We start from the raw sequence: 23546 nt of genomic DNA, 5'->3' as shown, positions 1-23546 counted from the left end.
CAGGGGCATATGTCACACGTCTCCAACTAAGTTCACAGAACTTAGGAGACACATTCTATTCTTTTCTCCTATCTACCAAGGCACTTAACAAAATTCTAACTATATAGTATTCAATAAATTACTGGGCAGACTCACTGATTCTGCCTCAGGTTAAATTAAAGCACACACACGGACTGCATGTAAGTGCCAGTGAGCTCTGTGCCCTAGAAAAAACCGCCTCTGGATTTAGGAACCAACAACTTTCTCAATAAGCCCTAAATGCCACCACATCCAGGCCCACCTTCCAGTGACCACCTCTCGCCACCTATGTCCCACCTCCTCAGCCTTGTCACGTGCCTATCACAGGAGCACCTATGCATCTTACTGTGGTACCTGGTAAACCCCCAAACTTTACCTGTTCACTGGTGGCTGGTGTTTCTAGGATTTCAGTCAAGGTCTCTCCCGGCTGGAACCGGATGACATCCACAATCAAACGTTTTGTGCTGAAAGGAGGTGTGCGAAGCATTTAAACATTAGCAGGTGTCCTACTTCCTTCGAATGGACCTCAACAGGAGCAGAGCAAACACTACCTCACAGAGTCCCACTGGGCAGCCCTAATGCAAGGTACGCAAAGTCCCAGGCTTACTTACACAGTTATGACAGAGTGAGTACCAAGGTTAGGATTTCCAAGCTACAAATTCATTTCAGCATCTTATTAGCAAATAAGGCAAGTAAGCCCTGTGTCAAGTATAATACATGAGGTGACTGGAAATGTATGAGGCTTAAATGGCTGAGATGATCATTTTAGGGATGAACAAGAGGACTCATTCACCAAGACCAAGGGACAGAAGGGATCACTGGGTTACACTTACTCCGTTCCTCCTCCTTCCAATACTCACTTCAGTAAGATGGTCCGAGCGTCCATTTCTGCATTCTCATCTCCAGGCACATCAAACTTGTTGGTCAGTGTGAGGGACACTTCTGTCTTAGCGAGTGCCTCCTTATTTGGGTCATTTAAATTGCCAGAGCCTTCTCCTAAAGTTTTGGGACGGTAGAAAGAATCAATACCGTAAACAGAGGAGACATTGGAGAGCAGATAATAATTCAAGTAAAAGATAATGCAAGTATAAGAAGGTAGTTGAATAAGCCTATATGTACACTGTGGTGAGGACACCTTTTACTGAGAAATAAAACATCATGCCAAATGGTAAAGGCAAAGGATCCATAATAAAATAACTTAACAAATGTTTGAGAAATCATTTCAACACTGTAACATTTCTCTCTCAAAATACTCTGTTCAGGGACTTCCCTGGTGGCACAGTGGTTGACATTCCACGCTCCCAATGCAGGGGGCCCAGGTTTGATCCCTGGTCAGGGAACTAGATCCCACATGCATGCTGCAACTGAGAGTTCGCATGCCACAACTGAGGAGCCCGCCTGCCACAACTGAGCCCGCCTGCCGCAACTGAGGAGCCTGCCTGCCACAACTAAGACCCAGTGCAACCAAATAAATAAATAAATATCAAAAAAAATACTCTGTTCATTTCCTTTATAGGACTTATAAATTTCTAGTTACATGATTATATGTATCTATGCATTTAAAATGATCTCTTCCACTGGACTTCAGTTCCTAACAGATAGGGATCACATCTGTTTTCTTCTCTGATGTGTATTCAGAGCTTGAACAGTGTAGAAACAGAGGAGGTGATAATTACAGCACTCCTGCCAATCTCCTCTCTCAGCTTCTGGGCAGTTAAGTCAGAACTTTACCTATTAGGGACTCGATGGTGGGCACATCGCCAAGGTCATCCAGCAGCTCATGGATTGGATCATTGTGCTCCGGGGCAATGGCATCCTGGTGATCTAACAGGAGCTGCATCCAACATCCAGAGATCAATTCCATTTACACACTCAACCCATTAGCCCCCGTCCCCATCCACAATGCCTAACAGCACAAAAGAGGTTAGATAACAAAACTCCCATATTCAAAGAACTGAAAAACCAATCCTCAACAAACTAACCCAAATAAACAATATGGTATATAAAGCAACACATTGGCCTGTGATGAATGACATATGTTACGACATATGAAGAGGAAATACTGGTACTCTCTCAACCTTACAGATATAAAGGATTTAAACGTACCCTATATAAGAAAGAACAAGGAAACTCACAGACTTCAATATCCAAGTCATCAATATTCCCTACAACCAGTTCAAATGACTCACATTCATACTTTTACTTAAAGTTTCCAGTATATAATATCTTTTAATTCAGAAAAAAAGTGCATCAGATCAACATTATCATTATTTTAGGGGTATTCGGCAAAGCCTTAATAAGCTATTACCCCAGGTGACGTCGTCAGAAATGACAATCCCTGAAATTTCATTTTATTTCCTTATTTCCTGTTCTATATGCCCCCAAGGGGGGATGAATTATAAAAAATTGGGGAGGGGGGAAGAAGTACCCAAGGGAAAAATCACTCAAAGGTGACACAGAGGAAAAAGCTGGTATTCTAGATCATGTTAGAAAAGTAAGACAGAGGGCCAGGGTAAAAAAAAGGACCAATAAAAACAGTATTTTATCAAGTCACTATATCAGGGGTCACAATGGAGATTCTGAAGCCCAGCCATGGGGATTTTGATTCAGCTGGCCTGTGGTGGGGTTCAGGAAACTTCATTTTTAATAACCAGCCCAGATGATTCTGATGCAGGTGGCCTGGGGATCACTTCAAGAAAGTTAAGGATAATAAGCAAAGGAAGATAAACAACAAGGCAGATGTGATGTCAGTAAGATCAAACTGAGATCTCTGGCTTCCAGAGATAGCAGGCAGCAGCCGGAGAAGGCAATTAAGACAGAGCAATGAAATTAAATCATTAAAGAAAAATACTTACAGTGTGGGTGTTGATGATTTCACCAATGGAAATGTAGATCACAGGTTTGGTGAGGGTCACTAAATCAGAGTACTCATCCACATTAAATTTATCCTGAAGCTCTGGGACATCACAAGCACTTTGGAAAAACCGTCTGAAAATAAACACAGGAGCCAGGCCCCAACAAGTGACACATGTGTGAGAAGTTGACGAAGGACATCCCACAAACCTCTGGGGCAGTGAGTTCAAAAGAAGCCAGTCAAGAGAGTTAATTCTAGAGAAACTGCTGCACGTTCGTTGTGCTTGACAGCCTTGGGACTGGCTTGGTTCTGGTTGGTTCTCTTTCCACTTCGTTTTAGTTCTACCCACAAGAACTGCTCAACCATAATTTAAAACAGTTCTCAAACACCTGCGTTGTTAGCAGAACCAACTTTCTAAGACAACTTCCCGAACTCGAACTCTCAACTGAATGTTTAATTTACAAATATTAAAAGCACTCTCCAATTCTTCTCTGGTTACAAAGTAACACGTGCCTAACGCAGACCATTGTTTCTACGTGAAGTACAGTCTATTTCATAGGAATATATTTTAATAGCTCACACATCCTCTTCATCATCCCCTGGAGCTCTGAGCACATGAGATGTATACAACACTGCAGTCCAGGGAATGTTGGGTGTGGTATTTAATCTTGTCTTTACCTTCAGAGTTAGAAACACGCCCACAGAATCTTTCAAGTACCTTGTCCCTTTCCCCTTACCTGAATTTCTGGTAGGACTGGGAAAGATATTCGTTAATGATGCTTAAGTGAGCATTATCTCCCAGAAACATCTTATTGGAAGCTGCATGCTGAAGCATCTTTGCAATGGAGCCAAGATTTCGGCGTTGGTCTGTGGTAAGCTGGCCTCCTGCTGACAGGTCGATGATGTCAAAGGCATCAGGAGCAACAATGGCTGGATTCATGTATCGATAGTAAAGCAAGTTACCAATAATCTGGGAACAGAGGAAAAAGAAATGGGTGTTAAAAACCATTCCACCAAGTAAGCCATAAATGACTTTGCTAGCAAAGAAAACCAGAAAATGTGGTCCTGTGAGAAAAAATTAAACACTACACACACACACACACACAATTTCCCTCAAGGGCTGAAACTAAAATGACCAAACAGCCCTTGGCTGGATGCAGAAAAAAAGAAAATGAGAACAGAACTGAAAATCACGACAATGAAAGAGTAGATTCAGAAGGTAAAAATGATAGACTTAAAGTCTGTTACTGAGCATTTTAGGGCAGCCTTTGTTCACATACCATGGCAGCAAATAAGGCTGCTGTCAACCACATGCACTTTTCATTTTCAGGCAGATGGGCTTTCATTTTAAGAAGCTAATGAACATAGCTAAAATAAATCCTTGAACACGACCTAATTAGCAGAGCATAACCTGTCCAACCCCCATCATCCTCATGCTGAAGACTTCAAAGGTGCACAAGTTCATGCCTCTGAAATTAAAGTCACTCAACACACATCTCTTCCACAGAAGAATTCAAGGACAGTCACAGCATTTCCCCTAGAGTTTCATTCAGAAAAAAATAAAATTAATTCACCTGAACAGAAAGTCTAGAATCGAGGCCTCACTGTAGGAAAGCACAGAACTAGGAGAGAAAAAAAAGCGTTCAGATTAAAAAAAAAAAAGAAGGAGGGAAAAAAAAAAGGAGGGAGCATAGCTGAGTAAGAAAGAATTATCAGCAACAGCCTTAGTGGAAACAACTGTGCTTGCTACCATTCACCTGGCCACCAGCAGAGGGAGCAATTCTTCAGCGAAAAGATAGGACTCAAAGAAATGTATCTCAAGACAGGAAAATCCATCTTCTCTACTTGTTTGAGGTCTGTGTGCCATTCAAACAACACAGGAACTATATAGGAACTAAAAGAGGTATGATTTACTATTTACAAACACTTTCAAAATCTCACAATCAACGGCAAGCTACTGACAAAATCTAGGTTAAGGTCCTTAACGAAAGTCTAAGGTCAGGCCTAGTCTTAGAACTTTTTCCTCAAAGGGCTATTATTGGTAGGGCAAGAATGTGCCAGCTTTCAGTCTTACCTTCAGCAGCTCATCTTCACCAGCATCAGGGAACTTCTCATGTAATGAGTCCTTCAGCACTTTGGCAATGAAGCGCATCCCGTAACTGTGGGGTGGACAAAACGTAGTGAGAAGGGCCAGGGAGCAGAAGGCCACTAATTCTGGGCTCAACAGGGGGTCACAGCTGACAGCACTCACGGGATTTTGTCCACAGAGCTGATGATGGCTGACAGGAACTTGTCCGTCACGGCCCGCATGTTCCTGATGGAGTTGTCTAACCGTGTCCTGACTTCTTCATGAGCCAGAGCCTGCTCTGGGGTCACATCATAGGGTAGTTTGCTGGGAAAGCAGAAATTATCCCCATGTATGTTAGACCAACAGCCAGGAACAGCCTGAGGCGAGACTGTGTCTTTCATAAACAGAAAGACCCAGAGAGAGTAGATAATTTTGTTGTGCTCGTAGAGCTGGTAAAATGGTGGGGCCAGAATTGGGGCTCAGGTTTTCAACTGTGAATTGGGTGCCTTGAACTATGTGCCAGGCACTTGGGATAAAAGGTATTGGAGACATGAAAGCTTCTTGAGTCTCTCACAGTCTGGTGGAAGAGACACACAAATAAGTATCTGTAAACACACTGCACTACAAAGAAGAAGCTGACCAGAAGTGCTACAGTGCCGCAGAGAAGAGGCTTTGATTCAGACTGGAGGAATCAAGGAAGACTTCCATAAGGAAGGGACATATGAACTCAGGAAAAAGGGAGAAGAAAGGTCTTCTGGGAAGGAAGGTCAAATGCGAAGAAAGGGAAGAGGAAGGAGAAATGAGGGTGGAAGAGTAAACAGGGGCCAGATCATGGAGGGCCCTGTATATGATGCTAAGAAGTCTGGACTTTCCTAGAAGCCACAGAGAGCTATTAAGAGACAGATCTGAATTTTGAGGAGGATTGCTCTGATCCACCATGAGAAATGAACTAAAGATGGACAGTCACAGATGAAAGAGCTGGAAGACTAGTGCTACAGCCTGATCAAGAAATGATGAGAGCATGGGACTTCCCTGGTGGTCAGGTGGTCAGGACTCTGTGCTTACACTGCAAGGGGCGTGGGTTCGATCCCTGGTTGGGGAACTAGGATCTTGCATGCCACGTGGCATGGCCCCCCCCCCCAAAAAAATATGATGAGGGCATGAACAAGGATGCAAGCAGTGGGGACCAAGGAGACAGATCTGAGAGATATTAAGGAGACACAATCAATGGGACATGGTGACCCTTTAGGTACTGGTGAGGGAGCTGACGGTTACATATAGGAACTGAAGCCAGAGGAGCTGACGAGATCATTCAGGAGAAGACCCTGAGTCAGAAGGAACTGACAAGAGAATAGTAGATGTGCTAGAACACTGGGCCTAGGCTTAATCAGGAAGGAAACAAGGACAGGAGGGAGCTGAAAGACAAAAATGAATTGCAGGGGTCCCAGTGTGGTACTTTCAATGAGGTCAAAAAGCAGTAATGATTATCTTGGTGGCCTAAATCCAATCACAAGCATCCTAATAAGAGAGAGGCGGAGGGAGATTTGGTGCACACAGAAGAGGAGGCAATGTGGCGACGGGGGAGGGCAGGCAGAGACTGGAGTGATACAGCCACAAGGCCAGGAATGCCAACAGCCACCAGAAGCTGAAGAGGCAGGGAATGGATTTTCCACTAGAGCCTCTGGAGGGAACACAGCCCTGCTGACACCCTGATTTCACCCCTTTAATATCAATTTCGGATTTCTGGCCTCCAAAACTGTCAGAAAATAAATTTCTGTTGTTTTAAGCCATCAAGTCTGTGGTAATTCATCCCAGGAGCAATAGGAAACTAATACCAGCAAATAAGGACACAACTCCATTCGTCATATGGTGGCTGAATTACAAAACTAGTAGACTATGAACACAAAGATTCAGCAAAAATTAACAAAAGCATTCTGTCTCAAACAATTGGCTGTATTGAATTTATAAGGGCATTTATATTTTGTAAGCTATGTACTTTACATCTTTTATATCAGTAAAATATAACTGTATACGTATATGACATTTTAAAAAAGGTAGCAATGAACAAAGAGAATGAAAGTGTTGAACTAAATGGGTGTAGTCAGAGAACAGAATATTAAATTTCAAAGATTTTAGAGGTGAACACTGCCAAGAGGGACAACGTCCCAGTTTGCTATGAGTTTCGTGGCTGAAGCTCAAGGATCCGTGATGCTTACATGCTGCATGGGCTCCCACCACATACCACTACACCTCCCAGTTATCCACATTAAAAAAAATGTGTTAAAATCAATTTCCATTTTATGAAAAGCAAAATAAGACACATTTCTGATAGGCACCTACAAGAAAAAATCTTGAAATACCTACTGGAATTTTGATCTAAAAATGACCAACTCATGGACCGGCAGAGGAAGTATCTTAGTACCCTTGAGCCTGTGTCCGTGGGGCTCCCATCTAGGGATGCCCTGAGCTTCAGTCAAACCTTCCCAGTCAACTACTGCAGTTGGCTGACCATATTCCAGGATTTGGGCCTGGTGCAGGTCAAAACAAAAATGGATTTTCCATCACACCCAGCAACGATCTGACTCTTGGGTGACAGGCTGACACAAAGCAGAGAACCAAATCAGGGTTGGTTCCCACACGATTCCCAATAGGGGATAAGCCCTTTGTAGGAGTGAGCAGAATTTTCTGTTCTCTATCCAGGGTAACCTCCCCCTTTGCCTGGTGTCCAGGTACGTGGAAAGCAGCATTATTCAACATGTAGACCATTCCACCAATCAGTCCAAGACAGGATAAGGAGCCTGAGCCAGAATGTAATCAACTTCAGAATGGATACTTCCTTCATTGAGAAAGTCTTGCTATGGAAAAAAATGTCAGCTGAACTAAACAGTGTGTTTAGCGACACTGATGATCTACAGTTACTGGCCCACAGATCAAACTCTGAGTAGCAATCATATGGAGAGCTACTCCTCCCCTGTCCTCACCCAAGCTGGATAAAAATATTTTAAACATTTTGGCCCTCTGAACTGTATTTTCCCAGCATTTCCCATATTCTACTGACACATTTTTCCTTTGGATGTGTTAACGCTGGTGGTGAAAACTACCGCCCTGGCACAGAACTCTCCTGGATTATGTTAATTTAGTTAGTCCAACTCTCAGTATTCCAGGGCAGCTCATCATTCGCCCACACCAGCTCCTCTTCCCTTTAATGAAACACAGGGATCTCACTCAGATCTGTGCGAGTCTTCCCATCCAACTGCATCTCTGCTGATGCCCAGTGTCCTTCCAGGTCCTAGACTCTCCCAAGCTCCTTCCACCTGACAGCATCCAGACATGAAGACTCTGCACGTAGCTCTTAGCAAGGCTGGCCCCACTGTACCCTTCAGGCCTCCACCATGTGATGGTTCACCTTCTCAGGGAGGCTCTCCCTAACCCCTCTAAGTTAGCTCCCTCTTGAATTCTCCATTACAGTTCCCTACAAAACATCACGAAACTCCCCTCAGTTTGCAACTTTATTTCTATGTACCTGTGTGTCATCTCTCCCACGCAATAAACTATGAACAGAGGGCAGGGAGCATGTCTTCTTCATTCATTATTGTATGTCTCATTCATTATCGTATTATTGTAGGTGTATCTAACACAGTGTCTGGCACTTAGTAAGTACTCATTAAATATTTGCTAAATAAGTGAATAAATTACCAAGTCAACTACTTACAGAAGGGGTTTCTAAGGAAAACCTATTTAAGCAATTACTAATTTATAAATCAAAGAAATGTTCACCGTTTAAAAAAGAGAGAGAGAAAATAATAAAAACATGAAAGGTGTTGTGGTTACCATACCTTGCCTCTCCTGTCTGAGACTCCATCTGATTGACCCAAGATTTGTAAATATCCACAGGGTCAGTTTTGATATTGAGAGATTTGTCATCCATAATCTCCTTAACCACCGGGGCCAAGATCTGTCTCAGCGCATTCTGGCCCCTGGCCCCACGGTTGAAACTTACAACCATCTTAATAACTGTAGGATTTCCTGTCACGATTTCTTGAATCTGATCTACTTTTGACCTATAAAACATAAATACAAATTCAATTCAAACTAATCACAAATCTACCAACCTAAAGATCCTTCCTACCTAAAGATCCCATCTCCTAAAAACAGAAATATGATAGTTGGAAGGAAAGGGTTACAAGCTCTTTCTCTAGAAACACTCCCCAACGCTCATCTGAATACCGCACCTTCCTGCTGTTGTTGCAAACTCAATCATAGGAACATGATCAGGTCCTTCACTAGCTAAAGATGTGAAATCTTCATGTTTGGACCAGCTTTTAAAAAATTCTATCTTAATACAGAATATTCCTAAAACTAATTTAGCGAATCTCTATCACCTCCCCAGAAACAGCGACACTTTATATTAGTGTTTATTATATTAGCTTATAATTAGCATATTAGTTTATATTGTGTATATATTATTAGTTCATATTGGTATACAGTATATATATAATTAACATATAATTAATTTGTATTTTCAGTATAATTAGTTTGTGTGAGTGCATAATCTATATTATTACATTATAAAAGGTAAATGCTTCTTTAGAGTAAGTATCTCACACATGTCACAGTATTGAGAAAAGGCACAGGCAGGCCTGAATCTCAAACTATGAGCACCTAGGACGGTGGGGAGGGGTCCCATGTATGCCCTGCAGAAATCTGTCCGTACTTGATTTCCTCCTGCAGTGCTGTCTTAAACAGCCGCAGGAGCAGGTACTCCTCTCGCTGGTTGGATGCATAGTTGTAGAGTGTGAAGATTACAGAGTCCATGAACTTGGTGGACTTGTTCTGGGGCATCTGAAAAATCAGCTTCGCCAGATAGGTGGGGTTGGTCTGAAACGAAAGCAAGCGATAAGTAATTTCTAGATGACATGAAGGCTGGCACAAATATTCAAGATTTTTCAGCTTGAAGGATTAGAAAGTACCTGAGTAATAAAGAAGAATAAGATAGCCCTTTGCTCATCTCTCAGTGGAAATCAGAAGGACTTTCACAGAGATCTATGCATAAGGTTTTCTTGAGAAAAGTAAATTAACTCAATTTTACAATACTAATTCCGGGAGCCACTCACCTGCAGTAAATAAAACAGGTGTTGATATGCTTCCAACTTCTCTCTCTTCTCCTTGCTCAAAGCCTTGAGACCTCCCTTCTGTTTATTTAACATCATCATATCAGACAACTGTTCCTTATTTTTTTTGGTAAGTTTTTTACTGTGGGAAACCACGTCCTATAAACAAACACATATACATAAATCAAAAAGCTTTCAAAGATGAAACTCTGGGCATTATGGAAAGGTCTTTTAGCACCTAAAAACTTTCATGAAGGTCTACTGCACTGGCAGATCCCCTAAATATTTTAGAATCACTACACTGTACCTTATTTTCAGCACATCAATCAAATCCATTCCTACTTCCATCTTCCTATAAAGAACCTCATCTATAAAAATGTCCATTGATTCAGGAAACCAACTTCTAGGAATCTATCTTACAAAGTCTTAAACACAATAAAAGCTACATATACATTGAAACATTAACTGCAGTGTTATTCCGTAATAATAAAAGTTGAAAATGTCAAATAGTCTAGAAAAAAAGAGGTAACTCAGATTATTTCCTGATAAATTATTACACTGCCACTAAAAATAATATTTATGATGACTTAACATATGGAAAGTATCTTATCCTCTATATTAAATAAAAATGTAGGATATAAAATGATTGTTAGGGTGGTGGAATTATGGGATGGTTTTTATCTACTTTTCTCTATTTAAAATTTTGTGATTAAATCACTTGATTTCTTATTTAACTTAAAAAAAAACAATGTATGGCGTTCGCTGAGAAGAAAGCCAGCCTCCTACCCCCTCCCTGCAAGTCACCTAGGGAGAGACAGGGGTACCAAGCAGGACAATGTACCCCAAGGCCCTTACTGGCACTGGACCATACCTGTAGTGTAATTTTATTTTTCACTAGCAGTCCAATTTTGATATCCATGAGATTGAGGTCATTCTCCAGCTGCTGGTTAGAACGGATGAGGGTAATGACCTCTTCCCTCATCTTCATAAGATCAAGCTCCTCCTGAAAATCCTGGTCACTTTGGTCGAGCAGGTGGACAAATTTTCGGACCACAACCATAGGGGGATCCTCAGCATTGACTGACAGAAAGAAAGCATGTGTCAGACGAGGAATGGAAGCGTCAATAAAATGGAAAACATCAGCACTGTCTTAAAAAAAAAAAGCTCTATTCACACGTAAGATATTTGTTTATTTTTGAGATGTGCAAAGACAACCACCAAGTGCAGTCTTCCCAGTCATGCTATTGCTATGTTGTTATGTGGAAGGCGAATACAGCAAGCAACAAGACATCAAGTCACAGGTGAGCAATGGGGCTTAAGTCACAAACAGCACCCTACCCCCCAAGCCTTGCCTGCAGGACAAGAAAAGAGATCCGTGGAGAATACTCAGAACCTGACGGCTCTCAACCACTGCCTCAACTGTCCTCTGCTGAGCCACAGTTACTCACTGAGAGTCTTGTAGTCATCACGAGCTTTGTTTGCCCGAATAAAAGCCTGGATTTTGATAATGTCGTTCATCTAAGGAACAAAAAAAAGAAATTCCTTTGTTCTTCTGTCCACCACAAACACAGCAAAACTAACTCTACTGGTCCTTGTTACCCAAGGGTACTCACATGGTCTCGGAAATACTGTAGGCGATCTCTGTAGCGCTTTCTAGCTTGATGCATCCTTGCCAAGGACTGAATCTGTGGAAAAGGAAAAGGCGGTCCTGGAAATTAGAAGAGCCCTTCATCTCCACACATATCATGCTCACGCCCCACGCTGAGAAACCCTGCCTGGGCTACACACCTTTATAACTTCATCTTTATGGGAGCGCAGGTAAGCTAAGCGGTCCTGATACGCCTTCTTCTGCTTGTATCCTCGCCACTGCGACTGAAACCATCAAACATTACATGCGACACATTATTTCCCAAGGGTCAGAGGAAGTTAAAAGATTCTGTCTTGAGATACCATCCAAGTGCAATTCATGATGCAGCTTTAAAAAGGATCACGTCCACCAGTGACAGGGGAAGAGGGGCCTGGGCTGTACCTCTACCAGGAGAGCACACTGGCTAACTTCCACCTCCCTGATGTGAGCACAGCACTTCACACCTTAAAGTGCATCTGCACAGATGCTCTCATAGGCTCCTTACAACGAATCAGGTGAGGAAGGTAAGATAAATATTAGTATCCCCATTTATAGATGAGGACACAAACTCAGAGAAGAGGTTTACCACTACCTGACAGTGCTGGAGCCATAATTCCTAACCCAGAATTGTTTCTGTGACATTGTGCTTCCCTGTCATTGAAGCAAAATCGCAGTTGCTTCTCTCAATATTCAAATCTGACACAAAGGAACAGTCTTAGAAGACAATGAGGTGCCCAAGAAGAACTGCCACTGAGCTGGACAACTCACCACACTAAACAGCAATGAGCACACATTGATTCCAATGGTAGGAGAGGAAGTGCTTGTCAGAAGAAGGACAAGACTAAGAGGTCAGAAGACAGAGGACATACTCAGACATTCGATCGTAGGAGCTGACTTTTTATTACCCCTGCTCTAGAAGCCCACTTGCTGTCTGCATAATAGGCTCTGAAATACCTGAATGCAGGTGATGGCAGGGATTTGTTTCTTTAGGAAATTTATCCTGGATCGGAATTCCTGCCGAACTAAGTATCCCCTGAAGCAAGCCTGCAGCTTGGTGATCAAGCCTTCGTTGGCCAGCCAAAGCTGTTCTCGGTTATACGCAGCAGTCACCCCAGAGATGGAACTCTGAAAAAGCAATGGTCACATGAGAAGACAAACACAGGTGAGAATGGACACAAATTTTTACACAGTATCACACAAACTAATGCTTAAGGCTTTCCAAGGCTATACTAGATCTTTAGCCAAGAAATGGGAATGCAGACTTCAGATCTATTTTTCAAGGCCAAGTTGTCCTCACATTCCCCCAAAAAGTCATAAACAAAAACTTCACCTTCTTTTACCTCATATGTTATTTCCTTTACTCACCTACCTAACACTGGCTGTGCCAGGAAGTGTGCTTGCTGATCTGGGGTCATTGCTGACTAGAAGACAGAGTAACAGGTGACAACACCAAGGCCCAGATCCCCTGGAATGACACAGAGGAGGGCCCTGCAAGGGAGTGGACAGACTACAAATCGTCTTGAGAAGTAGCCTAGAGTGTTTGAACTGTTACTACAAGCACTGGAGAACCAGAAAACTTTCAAACAGGAATAAAGCCATCAGATTTATTTTTAGAAAAGCAGCACTGTTAGCGGAGTAGCTGACAGATTAGCCTGAGTGGATGAATTAGGATGCTGTTATCGTATAATCCAAGTGGGAGAGGACCTGGCTTGAATGAGGGCAGGAGTGGTGAGAATGGTTAGTGAGAACACCTGGTTACCCACCTAATATCCATGGTATATGGATATACCATGTATCCCCCCGTCCTTGGTATCAGAGCCTTGATTTTTTTTTTCCCTGGGCAACAACGTGTGCAGTTAAAGACTGCACTAAATTCTGGAAAGCACTGATCTAGGTTACATATTAGAATAATCCAAAAAATGAGAGGAGGTGGAGTACACGGTCTGCAAGGAACTGGGAGAGAATAAAATCAAGAGACAAGATAAATGATAAGTCTGGGAAAAGAGACTTTTCTTTTGGGAAAAGAAAATGATGAAGGATTCAGTGAAAATCCAGATTCACTGAAAGGGAGGAAAGTGGAGAGTGGGAGAACCAATTTGATGGTCACTGTTTTTTGTTTTGTTTTGTTTTCAGGGAGGTAGGAGGTTAGGTAACGTGCTGAAGTGAGGTAACATCACTCCTCTGTTTAAAATTCTTAGGTCCAGGAGCCTGACTCCAGACTATACTACAAAGCTACAGTAATCAACACAGTATGGTACTGGCACAAAAACAGAAATATAGATCAGTGGAAGAGGATAGAAAGCCCAGAGATACACCCACACACCTATGGTCACCTTATCTTTGATAAAGGAGGCAAGAATATACAGTGGAGAAAAGACAGCCTCTTCAATAAGTGGTGCTGGGAAAACTGGAAAGCTACATGTAAAAGTATGAGATTAGAACACTCCCTAACACCAATACACAAAAATAAACTCAAAATGGATTAAAGACCTAAATGTAAGGCCAGACACTATCAAACTCTTAGAGGAAAACATAGGCAGAACACTCTATGACATAAATCACAGCAAGATCCTTTTTGACCCACCTCCTAGAGAAATGGAAATAAAAACAAAAATAAACAAATGGGACCTAATGAAACTTAAAAGCTTTTGCACAGCAAAGAAAACCATAAACAAGACCAAAAGAAAACCCTCAGAATGGGAGAAAATATTTGCAAATGAAGCAACTGACAAAGGATTAATCTCCAAAATTTACAAGCAGCTCATGCAGCTCAATAACAGAAAAACAAACAATCCAATCCAAAAATGGGCAGAAGACCTAAACAGACATTTCTCCAAAGAAGATATACAGATTGCCAACAAACATATGAAAGAATGTTCAACATCATTAGAGAAATGCAAATAAAAACTACAATGAGATATCATCTCACACCAGTCAGGATGGTCATCATCAAAAAATCTAGAAACAATAAATGCTGGAGAGGGTGTGGAGAAAAGGGAACACTCTTGCACTGTTGTTGGGAATGTAAATTGACAAAGCCACCAGGAGGTTCCTTAAAAAACTAAAAATAGAACTACCATACGACCCAGCAATCCCACTACTGGGCATATACCCTGAGAAAACCATAATTCAAAAAGAGTCATGTACCAAAATGTTCACTGCAGCTCTATTTACAATGGCCAGGACATGGAAGCAACCTAAGTGTCCATCAACAGATGGATGGATAAAGATGTGGCACAGGCTTCCCTGGTGGCGCAGTGGTTGAGAGTCCGCCTGCCAATGCAGGGGACACGGGTTCGTGCCCCGGTCTGGGAAGATCCCACATGCCGTGGAGCGGCTGGGCCCGTGAGCCATGGCTGCTGAGCCTGCACGTCTGGAGCCTGTGCTCTGCAACGGGAGAGGCCACAACAGTGACAGGCCCGTGTACCGCAAAAAAAAAAAAAGATGTGGCACATATATACAATGGAATATTACTCAGCCATAAAAAGAAACGAAATTGAGTTATTTGTAGTGAGGTGGATGGACCTAGAGTCTGTCATACAGAGTGAAGTAAGTCAGAAAGAGAAAAACAAATACCATATGCTAACACATATATATGGAATCTAAGACAAAAAAAAAAGATCATGAAGAACCTAGGGGTAAGACGGGAATAAAGACACAGACCTACTAGAGAATGGACTTGAGGATATGGGGAGGGGGAAGGGTAAGCTGTGACAAAGTGAGAGAGTGGCATGGACATATATACCCTACCAAACGTAAAATAGATAGCTAGTGGGAAGTAGCCGCATAGCACAGGGAGATCAGCTAGGTGGTTTGTGACCACCTAGAGGGGTGGGATAGGGAGGGTGGGAGGGAGGGAGACGCAAGAGGGAAGAGATATGGGAACATATGTATAACTGATTCACTTTGTTATAAAGCAGAAACTAACACACCATTGTAAAGCAATTATACTCCAATAAAGATGTAAAAAAAAAAAAAAAAATTCTTAGATCCAGGGCTTCCCTGGTGGCGCAGGCAGTGGTTAAGAATCCGCCTGCCAATGCAGGGGACACGGGTTTGAGCCCTAGTCCGGGAAGATCCCACATGCTGTTGGAGCAACTAAGCCTGTGCGTCACAACTACTGAGCCTGTGCTCTAGAGCCTGTGAGCCACAACTACTGAGCCCACGTGCCTAGAGCCCATGCTCCACAAGAGAAGCCACCGCACTGCAACGAAGAGTAGCCCCCGCTCACTGCAACTAGAAAAAGCCTGCGCACAGCAATGAGGACCCAATGCAGCCAAAAATAAATAAATAAAATAAATTTATTTTAAAAAAAAATCTTAGGTCCATACACAAAACACCAAGTAGGAGTGTCTCTGTGGAGGTTAGTTAGATTCTCAAAGGTGTACACGACCCAAAAAGAGTTAAAAATCACTCTGCTGGAAGATCACCCTGACTTCCTTCAAGTGGCCAGTCAGGTCCTTGCCTCTCTTCTCTGCCTCCTCCACTTCGCATGCCAGTCAAAGGACCACTCGTCCTCCCTGAAATGGCCCATGTTCCTCCAGTCCTTGATGTCCTTCCCCACACTGTCCTTTCTGTCCAGAATAGACTTCCCTCTGTTTCTCATCTGCTAAAATGTTATCTATGCTGTCCTTTCTCCAGGATAGAATTAACTGCTTCCTTAATATTTCCTCTATTTTACTGTTATTAGAGCATCTATTTCTCTCTGTCTTACATTGCAGTACTCAGTTCTGTGCCTGCTATCTTTACCACAGTATTGTTAATAACTGGAAAGTAGAGACTCTGATACATTTTTATAGCCCCTCAACGCCCAACAGAGAGAGAGTTCAATGAGCTTAGTTAAATTTAATCACCTGTGAAACCATTAGCAGTGAAGATGAAACACTGGGAAGGTACGAGACTATAATTTCCCTCACAGGAGAACTTTAATAAACACAAGATAGAAACTCATTCCTCTGATATGTGAGTTCTGAAGAAAGGGACTATTTCAGTTTTTACATATGTGAACATTCCATTTTTTTCTATACAGGATTTGGGAATAACAGCCCAATGGAAGTAGATAACCTTTTTAAAAGTCCTTTACTGTCCCTTCTCTCTAGGAATCTTTGTGTGTATTAACCATGTGTCTAATCATGACCCACAGGAGCCTACTGAACAACTTCCCTCAATATATTTCCCTCTCCTTTCATGTACATTAGACAACTCCAGTTTGATAACCACGAGCTTAGCACCAGGTAACGTTGGAAGTGCTCAACAGCCCGTCAAGGACAAAGTAAGTGGCCATTACATACAAGGACTGCAAACTTAGTACCTCACCTTAAAAACTAACAGTGGGCATAAGGTAAGTACACACACGACTGAAACAAATCCAAGTTGGTTAAATTCTAAATGAATACAAAGACTATGGGCGGGGGGCTTGAAATGAAGATGGAGTGGGGAAGGAAAAGGAATTTTAATAAGCGTTGTAGAGGAGGTGACACTTTGAGATGGGTGTGCCTGGAAGGATAAAATTCTGACAGATGTAGATGGCAGGGGAGGGACATCTCACGACAGCAGGAACTTTGTTTCGTTTATGACTATATCTCCAGTGTTTAGAAGAGGGTCTGGTACATATAGGAGGTATTCAGGAACTGCTGAATGAGGAAATTCTAGTAAGAGTGAACAGCATAAGCAAAGACACAGGATGAGAAAGAAGCACTTTAAAAGCTGCTATAAGAAAAAATGCTAACTTTATGTGAAAGTGCAGGTTATATTCTAACATAGTACAGTTGGAATCTGTGGAATAGTCAGAAAAGAGATTAAAAATGTACACTGGGAAAGAGTAAGAGTAGTTGCATTTAATGAGAAGTCAGAGCAACTTTTTTTGTTCTTTGCTGGATCATCCAGTTTTCTTTAAAAAGCACACAATTCATCTGACTTAAGTCTATAATCCAGATGTTTTACTAATTTAGGCTTTAAGCACTCCCACTGGAAAAATTACTCCAAAGTAGTTTGTTATGTAGCCTTAATTTTAGTCTAGGGCTTCTGACCACATGCCCTGTTCCTCCTAAGTAATATTACCTCTAAAATACAGGTACTTTCCCTCAGCTTCTTCTTTTGTGAAGAAATGAGACCTACCTGGATCTCCTCCCTAGAAAGCTGCATAGAATTCTGCACAAAGTCTGGGGGTTCATCCCATCCTCCTGCCAGCGTCTTCAGATTGTGGTAATAATAATAGCCACCTTTTACCCAGTGCTTCACCCACTTGCTGTTATAATCTCCTGGCAGAAAATAAAGGAAAGATGAAAGAAACCCAGAGCCACACTCCCCACATTCACATGTCTGATACCACAGGATTGTTCTGGTAAGGGTTAACAAGCTGAATGAAGACCATTCCAAAACCTGTCCCTGGGTCTATGAGAGTAAAGAGCGATCCTAAGTCCCTCTTAAATTATGACTTTGGGGCTTCCCTGGTGGTGCAGTGGTTGAGAGTCCGCCTGCCGATGCAGGAGACACGGGTTTGTGCCCCGGTCCGGGAGGATCCCCCATGCCGCGGAGTGGCTGGGACCGTGAGCCATGGCTGCTGAGCCTGCGCATCCGGAGCCTGTGCTCCGCAACAGGACAGGCCACGGCAGTGAGAGGCCCGTGTACCGCAAAAAATAAATAAATAAATAAAATTTAAAAACTATGACTTTGTAATGTCTCATTTAGCTCATTCATATCCACAGTATAAAAAGAAAATACCTATGAAGTCCAAATGGGGAAATCAACCTTGACTGCCTCTGTTCCTTCCGAAGCCTATACCTAAGTAAGACCTTGTGTGTCAGAAAACTATTCTGATAAAAGACTTACAGCCATTCAGCCTCTCTAGTTAATTTTAAAAACAGCGCAATGAAATGGGATGAAAATTCTTATCTTTATTCCCCTCTTTTTGCAGATAAACTTTTAAATATCTACAGGCTTAGGTAATCAGAACTACTAACACCCTATGAAAGATAAACGTTTTCAGAAAACTGACCTTTTTATTAACATAGCCACCCTCAAGGGGAAGAAAAAGAATATTTTCAAAAATAGGAATATTATCTCCTTGGGTCTTTAAAATAAGCCTAATACTGTACTTCTGAATTTCCCTATAGCTTGTCCCTTTGCTCTACATCTGCCCTGTGATATTTTCAAGTTCTTACTTTCAGGGCACATATTCATTTACGCAAACTCACCTGCTGCCAGTTTTTTCTTCTTGGCTTCAGCAAGGTCACTCTGGTAAGTTTCACCACATTCAGGGATGACGCCATACAAGCCGACATCAGGGGAACGAAGGGCACTCAGTGTTTTTCCTACATTGCCCTTCTCCACTGCTTCATTAATGGCAAAGATTCCTAAGGCAACTATCCCAGAAGAGAATTGTTACTGTAATAGTTTAGAAGGTGTCTAGATTCACCTACTAGCAAACTGTTCCCCCTACATCTTTCTATCTTGGTCAAGCTGAGTTCTAAGATACGGAGCACCTCACCACCCCCACTTTCCACCAGAGTAGAAATAAAACAACTGATACATACACTTTTGTGCTTCTTGGGTGTCTTTGTTGGACTGCCAGATTCCACCTTGAATTTCATCCAACCATAACACAGCTGACTCATCCTGGGTTTCCTACAAACCATTAAAAGCAAAACAATACTATAGTCATCAAATCAGGGTACGTCATGATGGCGGCTTCTGAGACTCAATTAGAGACAGAGGAAGAAGTTTCCAACATACAAGACACATGGAATAGTCAACTGGAAAAAGCCGGGCACCAAAAAACTGGTAAACGGTTACAAGAGAAATATCACAGATGTAGGTGATGGATATAAGAAGATGGATTCAAGTTGTTCAGGAGGACAAGAGCTGCTAGAAGGGGCAAAACGTCCCAACTGGGAAGGGGCGTAGGGACTTAAATACTGTGACAAGCACCATGACATGAAGTACTTTTTAGAAAGCCTCCTTTGCCAACAATATTCAGAGGGAGTTAATATTCTCTATGACTACTGTTTTTAGGACTATCAAGATGTTATCACATGTGAAGCCAGGAGTCACTATAGGCAATTTAATCTTATCACCAGCTTATATTCTAAAACTTGAAAGTTATATCAGTTGTTGGAAACTTAAAAACACATTTTCACACAGAAACATAATAAATGGTGATTAGTTTTCTCAGCATGGCCAACAAAAGCCTCTCTAGTCCATAGTGTAGTTTGAGCTGAATACTAGAGGTGAAATAGAAGTGGAGTCTTTTTCTCCTTCTAGACAAGGCACCTCAGGTTTTAAAGTGTCCAGGTTGAGAGTCATGTCTGAGGCAATCTTGACAGACCCAACAAAAGTAACTGTTCCTGAGGCTTGAGCTAATAGCAATTGGGATAAATAGTAGCTCAAAAATCCATTGAGACTACTTGATGTAAATATAATTTGCCAAGGCACCAATGAGGCGGCTGGGATCAGTAACTATAACTGTGTTGCCAGGTGAGGTAGGGTCTGGGCTGTGGGGCAAAATGGAAAGTTTCACTGCCTTCTGCAGGCCCAGCAGTTGAAGTGCAAAACCTTAGAGGAGGCTTGGTTTTCCTCCTGCATTACTGGGGAGAGATACACAATATTTCACTCAGCAGAGCCAAGCAGTCACAAACCCCTGCAATTTATAAAGCGCCTTGGAGACAGGGTAAGGCCAAAGGAAGGCATCTGAAATCGAAAGATGTCTCTGTAATTTCAGAGTTTTAGAAAGATCATTTAACTTACAATCATAAGAGGCACCATCCCAATTTAAGAAGCTCATATCTTGGGAAAGGAAAAGAGTAACCCGATAAATAGAATGCAAGAACAAGTCACCTAATAGCTGCAGAACTTAGCACTTTTCTACCACTGGTCAGCTTCTGTTACTGAAAATAGAAAATGGCCACACACAATTCCCTAGAGTCATACGAATAAATACTGGCAATGCTAAGCAATAGTTTCAATACGAGATGATACAATGAGTCAGCAACAACTTAAAATGAGAAGTCATAAGCTAGACGGCTGAAGGTGCAGTCTCCAAGAGAAGTGGCATAAAAACCTTGCACCCCCAAAGCAAGTATTTCCACAGAACCAGGCCACTTCTGGCTCAGTTTTAGGCTAATGCACGCATCAGACGGCTCTGAGCAGAGTCTACTGTAAGCAAAGCTTGGGGGCTTGGCACAACCTTCCTTGCATCCAGAGAAAGGCGCAGCTTATCATGATTTCTGACCATTCAGAGTTCTGTCTTCTCTGCCCCGGACAGACTAAAGCAGAAGGATTAAAGCAAACACTTCCATACATACTCCCCCCTAAGAAACAAGGTACAGAGCTGTGGTGTGAGAGGAGGAAAAAACAACAACAACAATGGAGCAGTACATCAGGGGAAAATGACATACAGAAATACCCCTCACCAGACTGAAGGAGGCAAGATCGGTGACATACACCTGCTCATCCCAGTGTGAGGAAAGAACAGGCTCTCTCTGCTCCAATTAGATCGAATAAGATGACAAAACCCAACATCCTCCTGTTAAAGTTTGCTCTAAAGATTAACTCAAATCACTCAGTAGAGAGTTAAAACCCTGAACGACGTATTGTGGAAAATACTGAGATAAAATAGATTTAATGTGAAAATGCTATATAAAGTATACTGAAATAACATCCCTAACAACTCTGACTGACACTTAGAAGCACACTGACTGCATTTTAGAAGAGGTAAAGAGATAGGGACCAGAGATAAGAACCAAACGAGTGGGCAATGACTAGAGGTAAAAGAGGTGGAGAAGCCACAAGATACGGCGAAAAGAAAGGGAAAAGAGATGAAAGAATGGCTACCATACATATATGTGTGTATATATTCGGAAAGCACAAACACACACACTTGCAAAGGGCACTTCTCACCCCTTAAAACCTCCTTAAAAGTCTCTCCTATTATATGTGGCATGGATGCGTGTGTCATGATTGATAAAATATTACACATATGTACTGATAATATATATGTAACATATTATAGATACATATATGTGTAACATAAATATAATGTTTTATCGCTCATCACATGTAAACTATGCTATATATACATATAAACCACTCCATACCTACCATATACACATGTAAACACACACACATGAATCTATACAACACATTTATCAACACAAGCACTGATCAATCAGAGTGGAGCAGAGATCTCATGGCCCCTTGCTGGTTTAGGTGTTAATCCTCCAGTTGTTCATAGCGGAAGTTCAGGGAAAGAGCTAGAACTCGGGGTGGAACACATTTGGGAGGCCTGGGACAGGAGCAATGTACCAAACAAAAGTATTCAATATTCTAACAACTGGTACAGCCATGTCAGTGCACACCAGCTGATTTTTAGCTACATGCATGTATGCCTGTCTGTGTACACTCAGACTGTGGGGTGGGGGAGGAGAAGCCAGACTTAAAAATCATTCATATTTGTAATTATAAAATGAGTTCCTTGAGAATTCCTGATATCTCTGTCTTGGCATTCAAACAATACTACCCAGTGACCAGTAATCTACTTTTAACAAGTATTCCAAAGGCACTAAATTTAAATGAAGAGAGAACTGACAATGGTGAAAACAGTAGAGGAAGGACCTCTGAATATCCCCTCCTACATAAAAGCAACAAAAACACTGACAAAAGTCATCAGAATCAACTTTTTCAAAACTACAGAAATGAACCAAAGGCTTGCAGCAATCAGAGAGAGTTTATTCAAGAACAGTTGACTCTCAGTAAGAACAGTGAGGCCTATGGCACTTAAACTGCCCTATTCCCATTTGTGCTCTGCCCACCCCCCTCTGCCCCCACCCCATAAACACCTACCTCCTTCAAAGCCCTATCTTTTCCCACAGAACTGTCATTAGTTGCCATGTTAGGTAGTTCCCTGGAAGATCACAGCTAGGCTGTCTTTATTTGACCTGACTTAGAGCTTGCCCAGTGCAAACAGCCTTTTCTCCAGGGGTATTTGTCCAAAACAGAGGTAACTGCTTCACATCACAGATGCCTGGGGCAGTGGGTAAAAACTTAGGCAAATAATAGGTTAACCAAAAAGCTTAAAAGGAAAAGCTAGAGAATGAGATGTCCACAGAGAGCTTTGAAAAGCTCTGACAAATTCCTGGGATGGGAATCTAGAAGGTCATAGTGCATTATGGGCTATGCACATGCTCAGAAGAGATCTGATAAGGCTGTAAGCTCTGACCTCTGGCTGACCTTGAGGCTCTGGGCAAGCATAAAGTGAAGGGTAAAGCAAAATTGTAAACTGCCTGGCTGAGAGTCGAGGGCATGCCCCAACACACACAAAGGCCCTCAGCAAAGGCTGGGAGCTTTATTGGTTCTAGGCATTTAAGGAAATTTCTGACTAATCATTAGCTGACCACTAGCTAACCAAGCAGAGACTTCAGTGGACACACATGACAAAGAATACAGACTTGAAAATCACTAAACAAACAACAGCAGAAACAAACAGGGACAACCATAAACACTGAGGAGGGGGTAGAATCTGATTTCCAAAGTTGACCCATTATTATTAAAATGTCCAGCTTTCAACCAAAAATTACAAGACATGCAAAGAAACAAGAAAGCATGGTCCAAACAGGAAAAAAACAGACAACAGAAACTGTCCAAATTGAACTTAGTAGACAAAGACTTAAATCAGCTATCTTCAGTATGTTCAAAGAACTAAAGGAAACCATATCTAAAGAACTAAAGGGAAGTATGAGAACAATGTCTCACCAAATAGAGAATATACATTTTTTAAAAAAGAACCAGATTAAATTATGGAGTTGAAAAATATAATAACTGAAATGAAAAATTCACTAGAGGGATTCAGCAGATTTGAGTAAAGAGAAGATA

At 41.9% G+C, this 23546-nt stretch overlaps 1 protein-coding gene across 3 annotated transcripts in view; it reads right to left on the bottom strand.

Annotated features, from left to right (window-relative positions):
• The window catches only part of IQGAP1 (IQ motif containing GTPase activating protein 1), a 102239-nt gene that overhangs the window by 14011 nt on the left and 64682 nt on the right, over positions 1–23546 (bottom strand). For all 3 annotated transcript variants that reach the window (XM_030878563.2, XM_060293813.1, XM_060293814.1), the window contains exons 16-33: positions 19214–19304; positions 18875–19042; positions 17796–17938; positions 12633–12803; positions 11840–11923; positions 11665–11736; positions 11500–11569; positions 10923–11131; positions 10055–10210; positions 9655–9818; positions 8777–9001; positions 5124–5264; positions 4947–5031; positions 3610–3842; positions 2874–3006; positions 1750–1852; positions 879–1014; positions 395–482 (exon numbers count right to left, since the gene is read on the bottom strand). In XM_030878563.2, coding sequence (XP_030734423.1) covers positions 395–482; positions 879–1014; positions 1750–1852; positions 2874–3006; positions 3610–3842; positions 4947–5031; positions 5124–5264; positions 8777–9001; positions 9655–9818; positions 10055–10210; positions 10923–11131; positions 11500–11569; positions 11665–11736; positions 11840–11923; positions 12633–12803; positions 17796–17938; positions 18875–19042; positions 19214–19304 — 2472 coding nt within the window. The remainder of the gene's footprint in view (positions 1–394; positions 483–878; positions 1015–1749; positions 1853–2873; positions 3007–3609; positions 3843–4946; positions 5032–5123; positions 5265–8776; positions 9002–9654; positions 9819–10054; positions 10211–10922; positions 11132–11499; positions 11570–11664; positions 11737–11839; positions 11924–12632; positions 12804–17795; positions 17939–18874; positions 19043–19213; positions 19305–23546) is intronic.

This window comes from Globicephala melas, chromosome 2 (assembly GCF_963455315.2).
Source record: "Globicephala melas chromosome 2, mGloMel1.2, whole genome shotgun sequence".
Taxonomy (NCBI): Eukaryota; Metazoa; Chordata; class Mammalia; order Artiodactyla; family Delphinidae; genus Globicephala; species Globicephala melas.
The sequence above is the reverse complement of the archived record's forward strand: the minus strand, read 5'-3'. Positions and strand labels throughout refer to the sequence as shown.